The following is a 15,857-nucleotide window of genomic DNA, read 5'->3' as shown; positions in this document are numbered from 1 at the left end:
AAAATTACCACGACGTACGGCAGAAGCAGTAGCTGCTTTATTATTAGGGAAAGATTATGATTCCAAACAGGGCCTTAGACAGCCTCATCTATTACAGAAGGCTGAAAAGGAAACGACCGGTTGCATCGGTGACCAAAATAATTATCTTGATGCGTAACAAAATTGAATCCCATGATTGGTTGAATTCCTTTTCTTTACTGAGGTGGAAGATTGCTTAGGTGGATAGGCTGTATGTCAAGAAAAATAACATAGTGGGGATCAACTATTTAGGTATTTCCACAAAAAAATCAAGTAAAGCAGACATCCTTTTAGAAAAACTCTAATGCTCTGCTGGCTAATTACGCAGAGTGTTCCGTCATCCGTGCAGCCGTTGGATCGTCCTTGATCCATGCTTCCGCAGACTGTTTGTGCATGTTCATTATTTTTCTTGTCTATCACGTGGGATGACAATTTAGACAAACTTTTGTGATATTAGCTATGTTGCAAAAAAATCTATAGCAAAACCTCTATTACCAAAAAAAGCAACAAGAACTCTGTTGTAAAAAATCCTGCAACACAACATTTGTTTGAAAAAAAAAACCACAACCCAATATGCAATAAAATCCACAACATAATTTATATTGTTAATGTTTCTCTCTAAAGTAGAGGAATACTTTCAGCCGATAGACTTTGCCACATCCAACGACCAGCGAGGCAGCAATCTTCTAGAAAGATACACGCATAACAGCCCCCATTCGGCTGGTTGTAATGGAGGGTATGATATACTACATGCATATGATATTAGCGTATGATACTACACCCGTAGTGCTTAGTATTATAAGTTGGTATTATAGGATGATTCATTTATTGTTATGCATGACACATCGTAGCACATCATTTAATATGATATCATATCATAATATGATACTTAACAATCTTTTTTCTTCATTTAATTTTATGTCATTTCATTAAAATTATTTAATTAACATTTATAATACTACTTATCATATCATCATTACGGGCATCCTTCTTTTACGGTAGTGCGATTGGAGTTGGCTTAATATATTATATATACACGGAAACCGGTCCGCATCGGGCGGCTAATCGCCCACATGCAGATGCAGATGTGTCCTCCACACACTGATGGCTCCATCCCGCCTTCTTATCCCCTCACGGCTCACGGGTCTCTCAGAAAGCACCGAAAAAGGTAGGAACTAGGAACCCAGAAAAGGAAGCCATGGCCAGTAGCACTGGTGCTCCCATCTCGGCCGGCGCAGCCGCGGAGGAAGAAGAAGCTGTAGCATCCGCGGTCACGGTCACCGCCAACCCGCACGCCGACCTAGGGGAGATCATGCCATCGCTGCCCACGGCGCCGGGCTTCCCCCCGTACCGGATGCGCCGATACGGCGGCTTCTGGCATATCGACATGTACCTCAAGTTCATCTGCGCGTCGCACGCGTGTTTCAGGCCGAGGCCCACCGACGTGCTCCTCGCGAGCTTCCCCAAGACCGGCACCACCTGGCTCAAGGCACTCGCCTTCTCCGCGCTCAACCGTGCCGCCCACCCGCCGTCGCACGCCGGGGCCGACCACCCGCTCCACCGCAACAGCCCCCATGACCTCGTCCGCTTCCTCGAGCTCGCCGACCAAGACGGCGACGGTCTGATCTACGAGGAGGTCCCTTCTCCCCGGCTGCTCGCCACCCACGTGCCCTACTCCCTGCTGCCTCACAGCATCACGGGCACGGACGACGGCTCGGGCGGCCGGATCATGTACGTCTGCCGGGACCCCAAGGACACGTTTGTGTCCTTCTGGCACTACCACGAGAAGACCACGGCGACACTGCAGCAGATGGCCGACGTCGGTGGCGCGTCGGAGGCCATGCCGACGTTCGAGGAGGCGTTCGAGCTCTTCTGCGAGGGCCAGAGCGCGGAGGGGCCACAGTGGCGCCACACGCTCGAGTACTGGGAGGCGAGCTGCCGGAGCCCCGATAAGGTGCTGTTCCTCAGGTACGAAGACTTGCTGCTTGACCCGCCGGGTAGCCTGAGGAAGATTGCGGCGTTCATGGCGTGCCCCTTCTCGCCGGAGGAGGAGGCGGCCGGGGTGGTGCGCGACATCGTGGAGCTCTGCAGCCTGGGTACGCTCAAGGGCCTTGAGGTGAACAGGAGAGGGAGCACGATGCTGGGGCTCAAGAACGACGCCTTCTTTAGGAACGGCACGGTGGGGGATTGGAGCAACTGCATGACGCCGGCCATGGCGGCCCGGCTGGACGGCATCGTCGCCGAGGCGCTCGAGGGGTCCACGCTCACCTTTGGCGCTTCCTGCAAGGATTCAGTCTAGCTTACCCCACATGCATGCTTAAATTTATTTATGTATTTTCTTTTTCATGTGACTGCAATATTTCTCGCCTTATCTAGTTATCTTTCTTCCTCCTCAACTTGACTTTCTTCCTTATCACCATGCTTTGGAGTTGGAGAGGCACATGGAGATGGAGGGGCCACAGAGTTGGGCAGCAAACACATTATAGAGTAGTGAGTATGCACGTGCCTCAAGGCTACAAGGGTCGACGCGTGGGTGACCTTTACCACACAGTTATAGACGCGTGGGTGACTTTACAAGGGTTATACGTTTTAGTCTCATTCATATTTAGATTCAAATACTAAAGAGATTAAAATCAAGTTAATGAATATTTATTATCCTCCAAACCCTCCAATCCAGAACTCGCATGTGTTAAAGGAGAGGAGTTTAATGAGGAAAAAGATGACTAATGCATATTTTAGTAGGGGTACCCCTGACTAAAAGATTTTAGCCTCAAGACTAGTTTTAGTCTCTCTTTAGTCAGGGTGCTTGGAACTTTAGCCTCTTAAAGAGACTAATTTTAGTCAGACTAGTTTTAGTCTCTTGGATCCAAGCACGCTCTGAATAGAGCGGTCTCCCCCTTCCTCCTCGCTTCTTTGACAAAGGCTCTCCGGGGCCGACGCTGGAGATGTGCGTTTCTCGGCGCTTCCCTACGGCCAAGGGTGGCCGGTTCTGAGCTTTCCAAGTGTCTGAGGTCGAAGCGGTATGAGGGCGTCGGAATCTCGCAGAGTCTGGTATCTCGAAGCGGGTGACGCAGCCAAGAATCTCGCAGACAATGAGGCAGTTACTCCAGTCGGCTTCAGCAAAATCAATTAGTTCCAGTCGGCTTCGGCAAAATCAATTAGTTTCAGTCAGCTTCGACGAAACCAATTAGTTTCAGTCGGCTTCGGTAAAACCAATTAGTTCCAGTCGTCTTTGACAAAACAATTAGTTCGAGCCTCCCAAGCGGTTTTGTGAAGTTTCTAGGCGGTTTGGAAATTTCTAGAAGCATATGATTGTCCTTTTTAATGTTTGGTTTTTTTGTTTTTCGTTATTTTAGATGCTCCATAATAATTCTGTAGGAATTGTTGCTAAAGGGGAGAGAGAAAAGGGGGGATAAAGACGCATGTTGCATTGGACTTCTCAAAGGAAGTGAAAACACGAGGTTTGAGCAAATGTTTATGATCATCCAAAATGTGAAGGAAAGAAAAGATTCATGTAGGAATTTTCAAAGTCAATCCTACAATGCAAAGGGCGCGTAGGAAAGAAAATATAATTTATTTCCTATGAAATTCCTGCAAAATTCCTTTTTTCCAAACAAGGTATATGATGGTATTGCCAGCATGGGGATTTATGCATGAGAATACGATTCTGAAAAACAAAATGTGGTGGAAAGCAAGCAAAGAGGATGCATCTGCCAAGATTTTGAAGGATGATATGCAACATATATTGTAGTTTCTATGGTGGATTGATCTGGTCGGAGTAACGCTCACATTAGATTTGCTCTTGAACATGATTCTCTACCCCGCACCCTAGCCCTTGTCCCCTCTTAGCATTTTCGATCACCCATGCTCGCCATGGGTTCAAATTTTAATGTGGGGATTTCGATGCCTCTAACCACTCGTGAACGCCACAGGGCATGGCTTGAAGACATCGGAGGAAAGGTCAGGCATCATGGTACACAACCAAAGAAGGTGACATATTGCCCCCCGAGCATGCTCTCAACCTGAGAGAGGGTTTGAGCATGGGGAGCCCGCAAGGACACGATTTGTTCTCGGGCCAATATCATCGCCTCACTCTGAACTTTGTCTGGTTCAAGGTCGTCTGGAGTAACTGCCTCATTGTCTGCGTGCTCACAACCCTCCCCAAAGGTAGCACCTTGCCTTCTACATGATCTAGCCCTCCATGTCAATTTTATGTTTATGACCATTCAAATCAAGCACAAAAAGGGTTGTCCTATCCATAGCCCGGTTCACAAAATAGGCTTGCCATCTAATCTGACATCTAAAGGAATATCTAGGCACTCGAAATTGATGGTCGGGACGAGAGGCTTGCTCTCCTGCCGTTTGGCGCTCACACCTACTATGACTTTCTTTGTGAGGCACGCCGCCTTAGTACCTTCATCATGTAGCCCCACCATAGTAAGGCTCGAAGCTGAAGTGAAAACATTTTTCTTGGTGATAAAGATGCTAAGCATTATCTTGAGAGCGGTGAAGTAAGTTATGGACGAAATCCATGATGGACGCCAAGTATCAAGCATTAATCTACTGATGATTTCAGGATTGTGTCGCTAGTCATGGAGGAGAGTAGAGATGAGGTAAGGAACCCAGGATCACTTGAGAGACACCAAAGTCGTAGAGGTTTCCCAAGTTTAGCTTAAGATCGGTAGTACGCCTATTAATACTATGAGTGTAACCGATATGCATGATTACAGATTACATGAACTAGATCACATATACAAAGCTAAATCTTGAGATAACAGCAATTGAAATGTCTTGAGGCTCCGGTACGAGTCTGTGAGCCATTTTATAGAGGCATCTTCTTCCGTAGCTAATTACCAATCTTCGGTATCATACAATATGTCATCCCCAACCAAAATAGGAAAATGCATTCTTGTTGTGATAGGATCCCAGAGTTAGCACATCTGTCCATCTAACTATCCTCCGTGTACCCCTATAAGGTACCGCAACACGACTAGGTTGCTAGATACTCATTGGTCTACAGGGTTTATCCATCCCACCCGCATAACCACCAGGCCACATAGGTTTTCCCGTGTTGGCACGTGAGGTGGAGTTTCTTGATGGGCAAACACAAGTGTATCCATTATTTGTTTTCAGTCGGGCTAATTTTAGATCTCATCCAATCTAGATCATCAAAATGGCATGTGGATAGTACTTAGTAATAGTGGAAGAAAATTGACCAGAAAAGACCTAGCCGATGGTGAAGAACCATTTGGCCGTCACTCGTCTCCGCCCGGCCGCCTCTTTTATTCAGAGGGATGAACCAAGATTATCTTCTTTATTTTAGTTGGTAACCGTGGTTCATCCCCCCTCCCTTCTGCTAGACTTATGGTCCTAGCTATGAGCTTATATATGCTTCTGTACGTCCACCGTGTAGTTTGTGGAGAAACAATTGTAAGCACTTGTGCATCGATCCATGGGTAGAAAAGAGAGACCTTGTATTCCTTTAACTACAGATATTATACAACCATGGGGAAAATGGCAAGTGGTTTTATTGAACGTGCATATATGACAACTGGGAGTATAGTTTAGACAGAAATTATACACGGAGTTAAGCAAGCAGAGACTAGTAATTAAGCCTCATGAAAAATATCATGGCTAAAGATCTACTCTTACTTAGGGTGAATATCATTATAATCATCGGGACCATAGACCTCAAATAATTCGGCAAAAAATCCAGTCTTCCTTCTCGGGTTGCATCCCATGTCTTCACATAATCTATCATTGCACCAAGTAGGAAGAAGTCCAGTGCACGGTGTACGCGATTCGTCACGGGAGTAACGCTTTATTACCTTCTCGCATTCAATTACATCCCGTTGCATTGCTTCAACACTTGGTAATCTAAATCCACCATCCATGAAATATGCTAACCACTTAGACCGTAATTCTGAAGTGTAGACATTCGCATAGTTATCAGAATATCCGATGACCGCAAGTTGTGGAATCTTAGGATGTATGCACTCCCTGTGAAAAAATAATCAAATAAATTATCCAATTAAAAGTTGAAGTACGTAAAAAATATGTCTAGTGAAGTGATGACCTGTAAAGTGGTGCAGTCGTGGATGTTGAACCAACGACAATAGTATGGAAGTACTTTGACATGAACATGTCCTTGATATTTTGATCACCATTGAATCATGTTCCGAAAATAACTATGTCACTCTTTACAAACGTAGATTCACCTTCAACAAGCACACCTTCTTTGCAAAAGCCGAAGGTCTTCGACTTTTTAATAACGATGATGCCTTCCTCTAGATTCTTGTAATGATCCTTCGGTGTAGTGGAAAGCATACATCCCACCATCCCCTCAAAAAAGCTATGGTCAGGCACCATGTCATGCTTCTTCATTGGAATGGAGTAGTAGCTCTCAGCAAACATTGAAATCATCAACCTCTTCTCGCACACAAAAGAACAGTACACATGTAAATTAGTCTAAAAGAAAACTACTTATAGTTCCAGTAAAATTAAGATTATGAATTATATAAAATGGAAACGTGTTGTAGTACCAATGGGGTCAAGACGGTAGCTAAAATGCTAAGGAGTAAACCTTCACCGGGCTTGTGAATAAGGAGTTCAGCAAAGCGAGTTAGATAGAAATTTGATATGTTAATACCCCAAGCATAGAAGTCCGGTATGATCCATTGCTTGGTTCGGACTACCATTGTGCATGGTTTCTCTGTACCTAACGAAAAAGTTATATTAGAAACTATTAAAAATATATAATCCATTGTTTCATTTTTATCTAGGCAGCTATGAAGATCACGACAATATAATCATGCTATGCAATGACAGTGACACTAAATTTATACATTGGAGTGCTTTAGAAAAATGGACATAATAATGTTAAGATCGAATATTTTTTACCATTTACATGTGCACATTCATTAGCAATGTCAAGGGCTGAATTTCCATAGCCGACGACAGTCACGCACTTGTCCTTGATCATCTCCTTAGCTTTCTCGCTGCCCAGTTTGGAATAGTCCATGGAGTGGATCACTTTTCCATCAAATGCTTCTGGGCCTCTACCAGGAGGGAATTTGGGTATGTTGGGATAATTACTAAACCTTCCGGTACAAAGAATCACAAAGTCTGTCATGTGCACCTGAAGAAAAAGAATACATGTTTATGAATACTTGCAGGAGAAAAGTTAATTAGTGTAACGCCCTAGCCCAATATGAATAATGACTAGCCGACATGTAGGGTGGACCTACACTTTCATCGTTGCATCATGTAAAAGGGTAAGCCCATGGTTCTATAATAGCAATACAAGGGTGTATATGCTTGTCAAACTCTCTCTGAAATCTACATGTGGTATTAAACCCTCCATAGAACATCACTTGGGACACATGAGGCTCCAAAAGATAGTTGGGGTATTGCGGTACCCACCACCCCTCTCCAAGAGATGACGTCGCTGGTAGAATACTGCTAATTGATGAGTGTCCATGATTGCCCTTTGCTACACATCATAATATGTACCTTCCATATGCCCACACAATTGTGTGACCCATGCAAGTATGTGTTTCCTCTTGTCTTGTCGATGACTAATGCACCACCGATCTTACGATTTACCATGGAGCTGTGGAAGATAGTAGATAGAAGGGTGGTGGCTGAAGAAATCTCTTTGGTAACAATGGTGAAAAGGGATTTTAAATTTGGTAAATTTCGTTGTGGGAATGAATATCGCTTCAAAATGTCTATTGTGTGTATTCTTACCAAAATTGGAATGAATAGATACAGCTAACTCTTCTCAACTCTCAACCTCGTGTTTAGATTCATATGTTCAAGCCAAAGAGCATCATTCCTAGTGAAATGCATAGTGGTGAAACTAGCCAAGGTGTCACGACGAACATCATACATGCCAAAATACTTCTCACATTGTCTTTTACACCATTTAAGAGTTTCCATAAAAATAAGGAAAACTAACCATAGGCATGGGTTACCACATCCTCCCATTGGCATGCAATATAGAGTTTCTTCAACTGAAGGTCTTTTGCAAGGGCTTGGTGCCTCGCAACATGTAAGTGCTTCCAATGTAGGGGGATCCATCATGTTGTCATGAACACGTACCAACGCTACCCCGAAGAACCCTTCAAAATGCTTACAGACTACAGTTGACACCCCTTTCCTTTGATTTTTTAAAACACCTCTAGCAACATTTATCTTGTAATAATCCGATGGCGTTCGAATCCATCGTGGGATTCTTCTCTTGCAAAACTACTATGAGCTATGTTTGTAGGTTTGGCAATCTCCAGCTCTGGCTACAGCTTCTTTACCAATCCAAAATTTGTCACTAGACTCTAATAAATTTGTTCATGGATGATCTTCTTCCTTGCCGACCAAATGGAGCAGGGCAAACCTGAACACTTAATGTGTTATGATTTTCATCAAGTGGAACAACCACTCGTTGGCATAAATGTAGGAATTCACACAAAGGTGTTCCATCAATTGGATGTCGGTTAGCACCCACAAGCACTGTGTCATCATGCAATAAATTAGGGAGTGATGTGAGTTATCCTCTGCTCCATGGTATAATGCGCATTGTGCCAAACTTGCCATATTTCTATATTTTAAAACATCTCCAGTAAGAAGATAATGGTATGCCAATATTCGTGCAAATAACCAAATCTCGGAAGGAACTTTAGCGCATCTCCAAATCCAACCGTGCTCAATATGTCCACAAACGTATAGACCAAGCTATACAAATGCAATTTTCAATCCAACATAATCCTGCATCGGTTTGCAGATGCATCCGGTTGTCTAAAATCTCACAAACTGGCGACAAAGCTGCAGGAGCTTTGCGGACATCCGGACCTCCACCACTTAGGAGTCCGATACCCCAGATGTGTGAGAGCACATGCGCAGATGCCATGGTAAAATTGGCTACTACGGTGGTTGAGTAATTTGGACCCCGGTACTTGAGAGAACCAACTCTCTCGGACACCGAAAGGCTCATTGCACTCTGAGAAGCAAGAAGATGGCCAGCTAAGCTCGAATCTCTTGATGGCATCCGCTAGAGATGGAAGAACTGCCATATGCTCTACAAGGGCAATATCAGAGCCAAGTTAAGAAGTTCATCATCATTCTTGAAGTAGTTGCATCGCATGACCTCTAGATTCGACACGTTTTCTTAGGCATGCTCTGGTCTTAGCAATGTGATGAAGTGGTTTCCCTTGTTGTTTAGGTTGACTGAAGGACAATCTCCTCCGTGCAATTATAATATCAATGGATAGGAATACAACATGGGCTACTATCTGGTTGATGGTATCTACCCTACATGTGCAATCTCCGTCAACACCATCTCTCATCCAGTTAGTCAGAAAAGAGCTCACTTTTCCCAAAGACAAGGAGCTAGAAAGGATGTTGAGAGGGCATTTGGAGAGGTCTAAGTCCATTTTGTAGGTTTTTGAGGACCTGCAAAAATATGAGATTTGGAGATCTTCTCAGAGGTGATAACCTGGTGTGTGATCATGCACACCATGGTCATGGACTATGAGGATGAAGATACTACCGGGTGTCTGGAATGTGATAGCATGGATGATCCTATCCAACTTCCACATTAGAATCCGTTCACATTTGAGGAATTTTTTCAAGTGCATCAAAATCGGCATCGAGCAACTCATGAGCAGCTTAAGTAAGATCTGACTGGGCATATGTGAGTGCTTAAAGGGGAGAACTACAACGTATGTGTGAGTTGAATTTAAGTTTCAACTCTTTTGTTTTAAACATTATTTGGATTGTAATATTTACATTTGAACTACTGTTGCATTTGAATATTTTCACTCGTTTATATGCTACTATTTTGAGTGATCCACACTTGAAAAAAAACTTAGTGAATGTTGGGGAGCAAGGTTGGATGACCTGCTCCTGTATTTACTTCAACGAGTATTTGACCAGTCCACACACAAATACTATGTCTATTTCAAGGGTCAAGATCCAAGATACCCTCAATTTCCACAGCTTGGAGCCAAGACTTAGTAGACACACAAGTGCTAGAACTTGACCGACCTTCTAGCCTATACTTTCCTGATTTCTTCGTTGTTTGTTGTAGGCCAGTTTGATTTATTTATTTATTTTAAGCATATATAGGTCAGTTTAATTGTAACATCCCCGCGGCAATCCCAACAATGGAAGATGGGCCTAGTCTAAACGGCCCGCAACCCATGCATTCAAGTTGGGCCTTCAGTTGCCATCGTCACTCATCATTCCTTTCCAAAGTGTGATTCAGTAGGTAGATGGCACGTCGTCGTCACGACTATATCTCTCTCAAAGCGAGTTAGAAGATAGTCTCATCCAAATTTTTTTGTTCCCCGTGTACAGGGCCACCCTATTTTTAGTGATCGCTCATGCTCCCTAGCTTGATCGTTCCTACTCGCACTCTTGTGCTTTTTTTTAATTTTTTTATTTACTTCGGGGTTTTTTGTTTGTTCCCTGGTTTCTTTGTTTTTGTTTTTTCATTGTTTCCTTTGTTTTATTCCGGTTTTTACAGGTTAGTTCTTTTCTTTCATTTCTTCCTTTTCATTTTATTTCTTTCTCCATTTTTATTATCTTTCCTTTTCTATTCTATTTCCTTTTTTGTTTCTTTCTTAGTTTCCCATAGTTTTTTTTCGGTTTTGTTTTGTTTTCCTTGCTTTTCCTTTATTTTTTTCATTGGTTTAATGGTGCTGTACGTCTTTTATGTTTTTCCTCATTTGTGAGGTGCTTCCTTTCTTTCCTTCTTCTGTTTATTTGGTTTTCACTGCCTTTCTTCGGTTTTTATTCATTGCATGTCTTCGTTTTTCATACAAATTTGTACATTTTACGTAAGAACGTATTTATACATGTTTAATAAATTTCAAAAACATGATTAGAATGTTGAAAAAAAAACATGTTTGACGAGAAATTTTTCGTACAGATTTTACATTTCCCGTATATAGCAGGAACATTTTTAATACATGTTAAACATGTTCAAAATATATGATTAACATTTTTTATACTCGATCATCAAAAAAGAAGAATTATGTTAAAAAAAACTAATATGCTTACTTTATTTTTCTTATACATCAGGTACAGTTTTTACACACGTACAAAATTTTGAAAAAAATATGAATAACATTTTATTCAAATACTTATGTTTGATGACTACTTTTTTCATACACATTTTACATTTTCATTATATATCCAGACCATTTTATGATACATAGTTAACATTTTTAAATATATGATCGATATATTTTTGATACAAGATCAACATTTTTTTAAATGTATATTGTTTGTTCCATTTTTTAATACCTGTTCTACATTTTTGGTATACATCACGAACATTTTTTATATACATGTAAATAAATTGTATAGATGGTTGGCAACTTTTTTAATGCTTTATTAACATTTTTAAACACATTATGAACTTTTTTCGCACACATTATTTTTTTACATATTTTTTCTTATACATGATAAATATTTTTCTGTACGCATTTAATATTTTAAAATATATTTTTAACATTTTTCGTACATTTTATGTATAGTGTATTTTTTAATATATATATTTGGACTATTTGGAAGTGTAAACAAAACTCAAATAAAGTAATGACAAAACGAAAAAAAGAATGAAAAAAAAGAAATAACAAGGATGTAGCCTCCAGTCAACGGGCCGACATAATCCCTCGCTCCCTCTAGGTTGGGCCGCCCAGTCCCTTCCTCTATCAAGATGTTTGACAATTTTCTGAAACTCCTAGAAAAATGAAATTTGAACAATTTTCTAAATTATTTGAGAAATTTCTTTATATTAGAACATTTCTAGAAAAGTTATGGAAATTGAAGAAAAATATTATAAGGATTTTTTAAAAATAGAACATTTTTTACATTCCCTTTTTTTGAAAAACAAATACAATTTTTGAATTTATGAACAACTTTCGAAAATACGAACATTTTTTAGAAAATTTAATATTTTCCAAAAGCATAACTATTTTTTGAAAGTTATGAACCATTTCCGAAACATGAACATTTCTCAAAAAATAAATATAAAGTTGAAAAATGGAAAGAAACAAAAAGAAATGAAGAAAAGGATTAAGAAAGAAAGAAAAAGAACCGTAAAAACTATAAGAAACGGGAAAAAAGGTTTAGGGAACTTTCTAGAAGGTTTGTAAAACCAAAAAAAGTCGGCTGGTAAAATCTAGAAGATTCCCAAAACAGAAAATATGCTGAAGCAACTTAATGGGCTGGCCCAGGTAAGCGTTTGATCTCTAGCTTTGTGCGAAAGATCGACAGTTGTACGCAGAATGCATCAAATAGGATATTTTGCTAGCTACAGCTGGCATAATGGCATGGTAGGTGTGTCCGGTAATCGAGGTTGGGTCTGTCTAGTTCCTTGCTCCCTCAAGCGAGGCTGCCCTATGTCTGACGGTACTAGGGTGGTAGTGACAGTAATTGGTTGGTAGGTGTGTCTAAAAATCAAGGTTGGTCCGACTCAACCCCTTGCTCCCTCACGCGAGGCTGCCCTACGTCTGTTAGTAATGGTATGGTAGGTGCGTATCCCCCCGTGTTTCGTCTGAAAATAATGGTATGATAGGTTTGTGTGTCTCTCAAGCGAGGTTGTCTAGGTTGTCTTACGTCTGACAGTTGTACGCATAATGCGTCAAATAGGATATTCGTCTGGCTACGTCTGGCAATAATGATATGGTAGGGGTGTATAGAAATCGAGTTAGGCCGGTCCAGTCCCTCGCCTGAGGGGTGTATAGAAATCGAGTTAGGCCGGTCCAGTCCCTCGCTCCCTCAGGCGAGGCTGCCTTATGTTTGACGGTACTGGGTTGGTAATGACAGTAATTGGATCATAGATGTGTTCAAAAATCAAGGTTGGGCCGGACCATTCCCTTGCTCCCCTAGGCGAGGCTGCCCTACATCTCACAGTACTCAGGTGGTATATATAGTAACTGAATGGTAGGTGTGTCCAAAAATCGAGGTTGGGCCGGCTCGGTCCCTCGCTCCCTCAGGCAAGGTTGTCCTACGTTTGACTATTTTTTTAAACTCTTAAAAGGTGAAATGAGAACATTCATATAAAACATTTAAACAACTTTTTTATATGGGAATATTTTTAGAAAAGTTGTGAAAATTGAAAAAAAACATTCCAAAAATCTTTTATCAAAAAATAAAACATTTCTTATACTCTCTTTTTTGAAAAATGTGTTTTTTTTTAATTTATGAATAATTTTTGAAAAGACAAACATTTTTTACAAAATTTAAAGTTTTCCTAAAGCACGAAGATTTTTTAAAAGTTGTAACCATTTCCGAAACATGAATGTTTCTAAAAAAAAGGAAAATCAGATAAAAGAGAAAGAACCGTGAAAAGTAAAAGAAACAGGAAAACAAGTTCTTTCCCAAAACTAGAAAAGATCAGTTGAAAAACTCTAGAAGATTTTCAAAACTGAATGAAGAGGCTTAATGGGGCCGGCCCAAGTCAGTGCTTGATCGCTAGCTCTGTGCGAAAGGTCGACAGTTATACGCGGAATGCGTCAAATAGGATATTCCGATGGCTACGCCTGTCAATAATGGTATGGTAGGTGTGTTCAGAAATTGAGGTTGCGCCAGTCTAGTCCCTCGCTCCCTCACGCGAGGCTGCCTTGGGTGGTAGTGACAGTAATTGGATGGTAGGTGTGTTCAAAAATTAAAATTGGGCCGGTCCACGCCCTCGGTCCCTTAGACGAGGTTGTCCTACTTTACAGTAATGGTATGATAGGTGTGTCCTCAACCCATCCCTCCCTTCCCCCACCCCCCACCCCCCCACCCCCACCACCCCAACACCCACACCCACCCACACACATAGTGACGAATTTTGAATGAAAATGAAGGGCAAACTCAATTTCTCATTACAAGGGTTGGAATGGGTAAGCAATAGGCTAGACACTAGACAATGTATTAAGATGGGCTAGTAACTAATAGTAAATTTTCATTCTTCAATTATTGAGGGCTGGCTTAAGCCTCTTGAAGCATGCCCATCAGAAATGGCCACTGCACACACATACACAACCAAAAAAAAAAACGGTGTGGTAGGTGTGAGTAGTATAGGTAGCCATCGCCATCTTGACTCTTGAGAGATTAGGGCTACAGCCATTTAGGTGATGGTTAGGTGATGGTTGCGTGGATGCTTATCCAGAAAGAATTGATAATTCCATACATGACATATCTTCCCTCAACAGTCGACTCCCATTTCCATGTGATTATGAGACGTAGCTCGAATCGAATCAAGCAAGCTCAGCAAGATCGGATTTTGTGGTCAGAAGATATTGGAGACCATGACTAATTGATAAACCAAAATAAGGCCTTGTTTGGAACCATAATAGATTATAATAATCTGGATTATGAACATAGATTATATAATCTGGTTTATAAAAATAATTCAGGTGGGCATGTTTGGAGGCCAGATTATATAAACTGTAGACCAACTTTTAAATTGTACAATGACATGTTTGCCCTCAGTTTACAAGGAAAAATAGGAAAGTGGCGGTGGCACTGCGTAATTCTTTTGAAGTTTACAAGGATAACACGTCATTTGTAATCCATAATCTTATTTTAGCTGGGGTAGAGGAGATTATGAGATTTTAATAATCTGGTCATCTAGTTTATAAAATCTACAATATAAACTGTCTTGTTTGGAAATACAATAGATTATAAAAACCAGCTTATATAATCTGGATGGTTCCTGTTAATCTGGATGGTTTCAAACAGGGTCTAAGTGTATATCTCTAATTGAATATCATCAGAAGATCTTGGAGACGATGACCACAGAGAAACCAAAATAAGTGCATATCTCTAATTGAATATCATCATCCTAATTAATTACCTCTGTGTGACCTTGGGCGTCGGCCACCGTGAGGCGCCACTCCCCGTCGCCGGAGCCGAACGCATCGCCGCAGCCGGCCCACTCCTCCCACGCCACCACCTCCTCCTCCGCGACACCGACGTACTCCATGTTGGTCACGCGGTGGCCGAGCCTGACGCAGTCGAGCACACCGAAGCGGCGAGCGTAGGCGTGGAGGTAGTCGGCGACCTGGCGCTGGTTGGGGAACATCTCCGTCACGGAGTCCGGCCAGGGGAAGTCGGAGTACCGGTACATGTGCCGCGGCGCCTGGAGCCTGGTCCCCTCCATGGCGTTCGGCCACACGCCGCCCACGGCGTCGCCGGCATCGAAGACCACCGGCCGGCAGCCGCGCTCCAGCAGGTGCTTGCACGCCGCCAGCCCGCTCACGCCGGCGCCGATGACGGCCACGCTCTTCGTATCCAGGCCCATCGGCCGATTTGTGTGTGTATGTGCGCCGTTGACGACGGCCGGCGTGAAAGAGAGTGCTACTATGAAGGAATCCAATCATTGAGCGGGATGGACGGTGTTTATGTAGGTGGTGACAGAGAGAAATTAAAGCCAAGGATACCTCACAAAACTCTAGAGAAATTGATGCTCGGTGTTTGTTTAATTACCGGAGCCAGCAAGTAAGGTTTGCTCTTTTTTTAAATGAATCAACTATATTATAAGACTTATGAACTAAAAAATAGAAAATATATCTTAAACATAATAAAAATTACATCAAGATTCCAAGACTGTCGAAGGATCACTACCGTCAGAACGAGCTGGCGGCGCGTTGTTGCCGCTCCCCTATGAGAGTCGGCTTGACCTTGCCAACGACAACTGAAAAGTATTTGTGCATAAGGACCAACACTCTGGAGCCAAGTATGTAATCTCGAGCTCAAATGCTCCCAGATTAACAGTAAAATAAAAAAAAATCTGATATTTTTGTGCCAAACTTCGACAAATATTTTGTGTTGCTGCAAAAATTCAT

At 41.9% G+C, this 15,857-nt stretch overlaps 1 protein-coding gene and 1 pseudogene across 2 annotated transcripts; one reads left to right on the top strand and one right to left on the bottom strand.

The window, feature by feature from the left end:
- The first annotated feature begins 1,088 nt into the window (after positions 1 to 1,088).
- On the top strand, positions 1,089 to 2,414 carry LOC123411695 (cytosolic sulfotransferase 5-like). The gene has a single exon (XM_045104656.1). The coding sequence runs from the start codon at positions 1,217 to 1,219 to the stop codon at positions 2,315 to 2,317; it is 1,101 nt and encodes a 366-aa protein (XP_044960591.1). The 5' UTR covers positions 1,089 to 1,216; the 3' UTR covers positions 2,318 to 2,414.
- A 3,110-nt stretch (positions 2,415 to 5,524) lies between these two features.
- Positions 5,525 to 15,413, bottom strand: LOC123411694 (annotated as a pseudogene). The gene is made up of 5 exons (XR_006613313.1): positions 14,867 to 15,413; positions 6,919 to 7,156; positions 6,561 to 6,730; positions 6,095 to 6,447; positions 5,525 to 6,018 (listed from the first exon to the last, which is right to left on the bottom strand). The product of XR_006613313.1 is annotated as a probable flavin-containing monooxygenase 1 (transcript).
- Between the last annotated feature and the right edge of the window lie 444 nt (positions 15,414 to 15,857).

The sequence above is a fragment of the Hordeum vulgare genome, chromosome 7H, assembly GCF_904849725.1.
Source record: "Hordeum vulgare subsp. vulgare chromosome 7H, MorexV3_pseudomolecules_assembly, whole genome shotgun sequence".
NCBI classification, from domain to species: Eukaryota; Viridiplantae; Streptophyta; class Magnoliopsida; order Poales; family Poaceae; genus Hordeum; species Hordeum vulgare.
The sequence above is the reverse complement of the archived record's forward strand: the minus strand, read 5'-3'. Positions and strand labels throughout refer to the sequence as shown.

Excerpts from the sequence above, each read along its gene's own strand:
- LOC123411695 (XM_045104656.1), top strand. The coding sequence starts at position 1,217 with ATGGCCAGTAGCACTGGTGCTCCCATCTCGGCCGGCGCAGCCGCGGAG.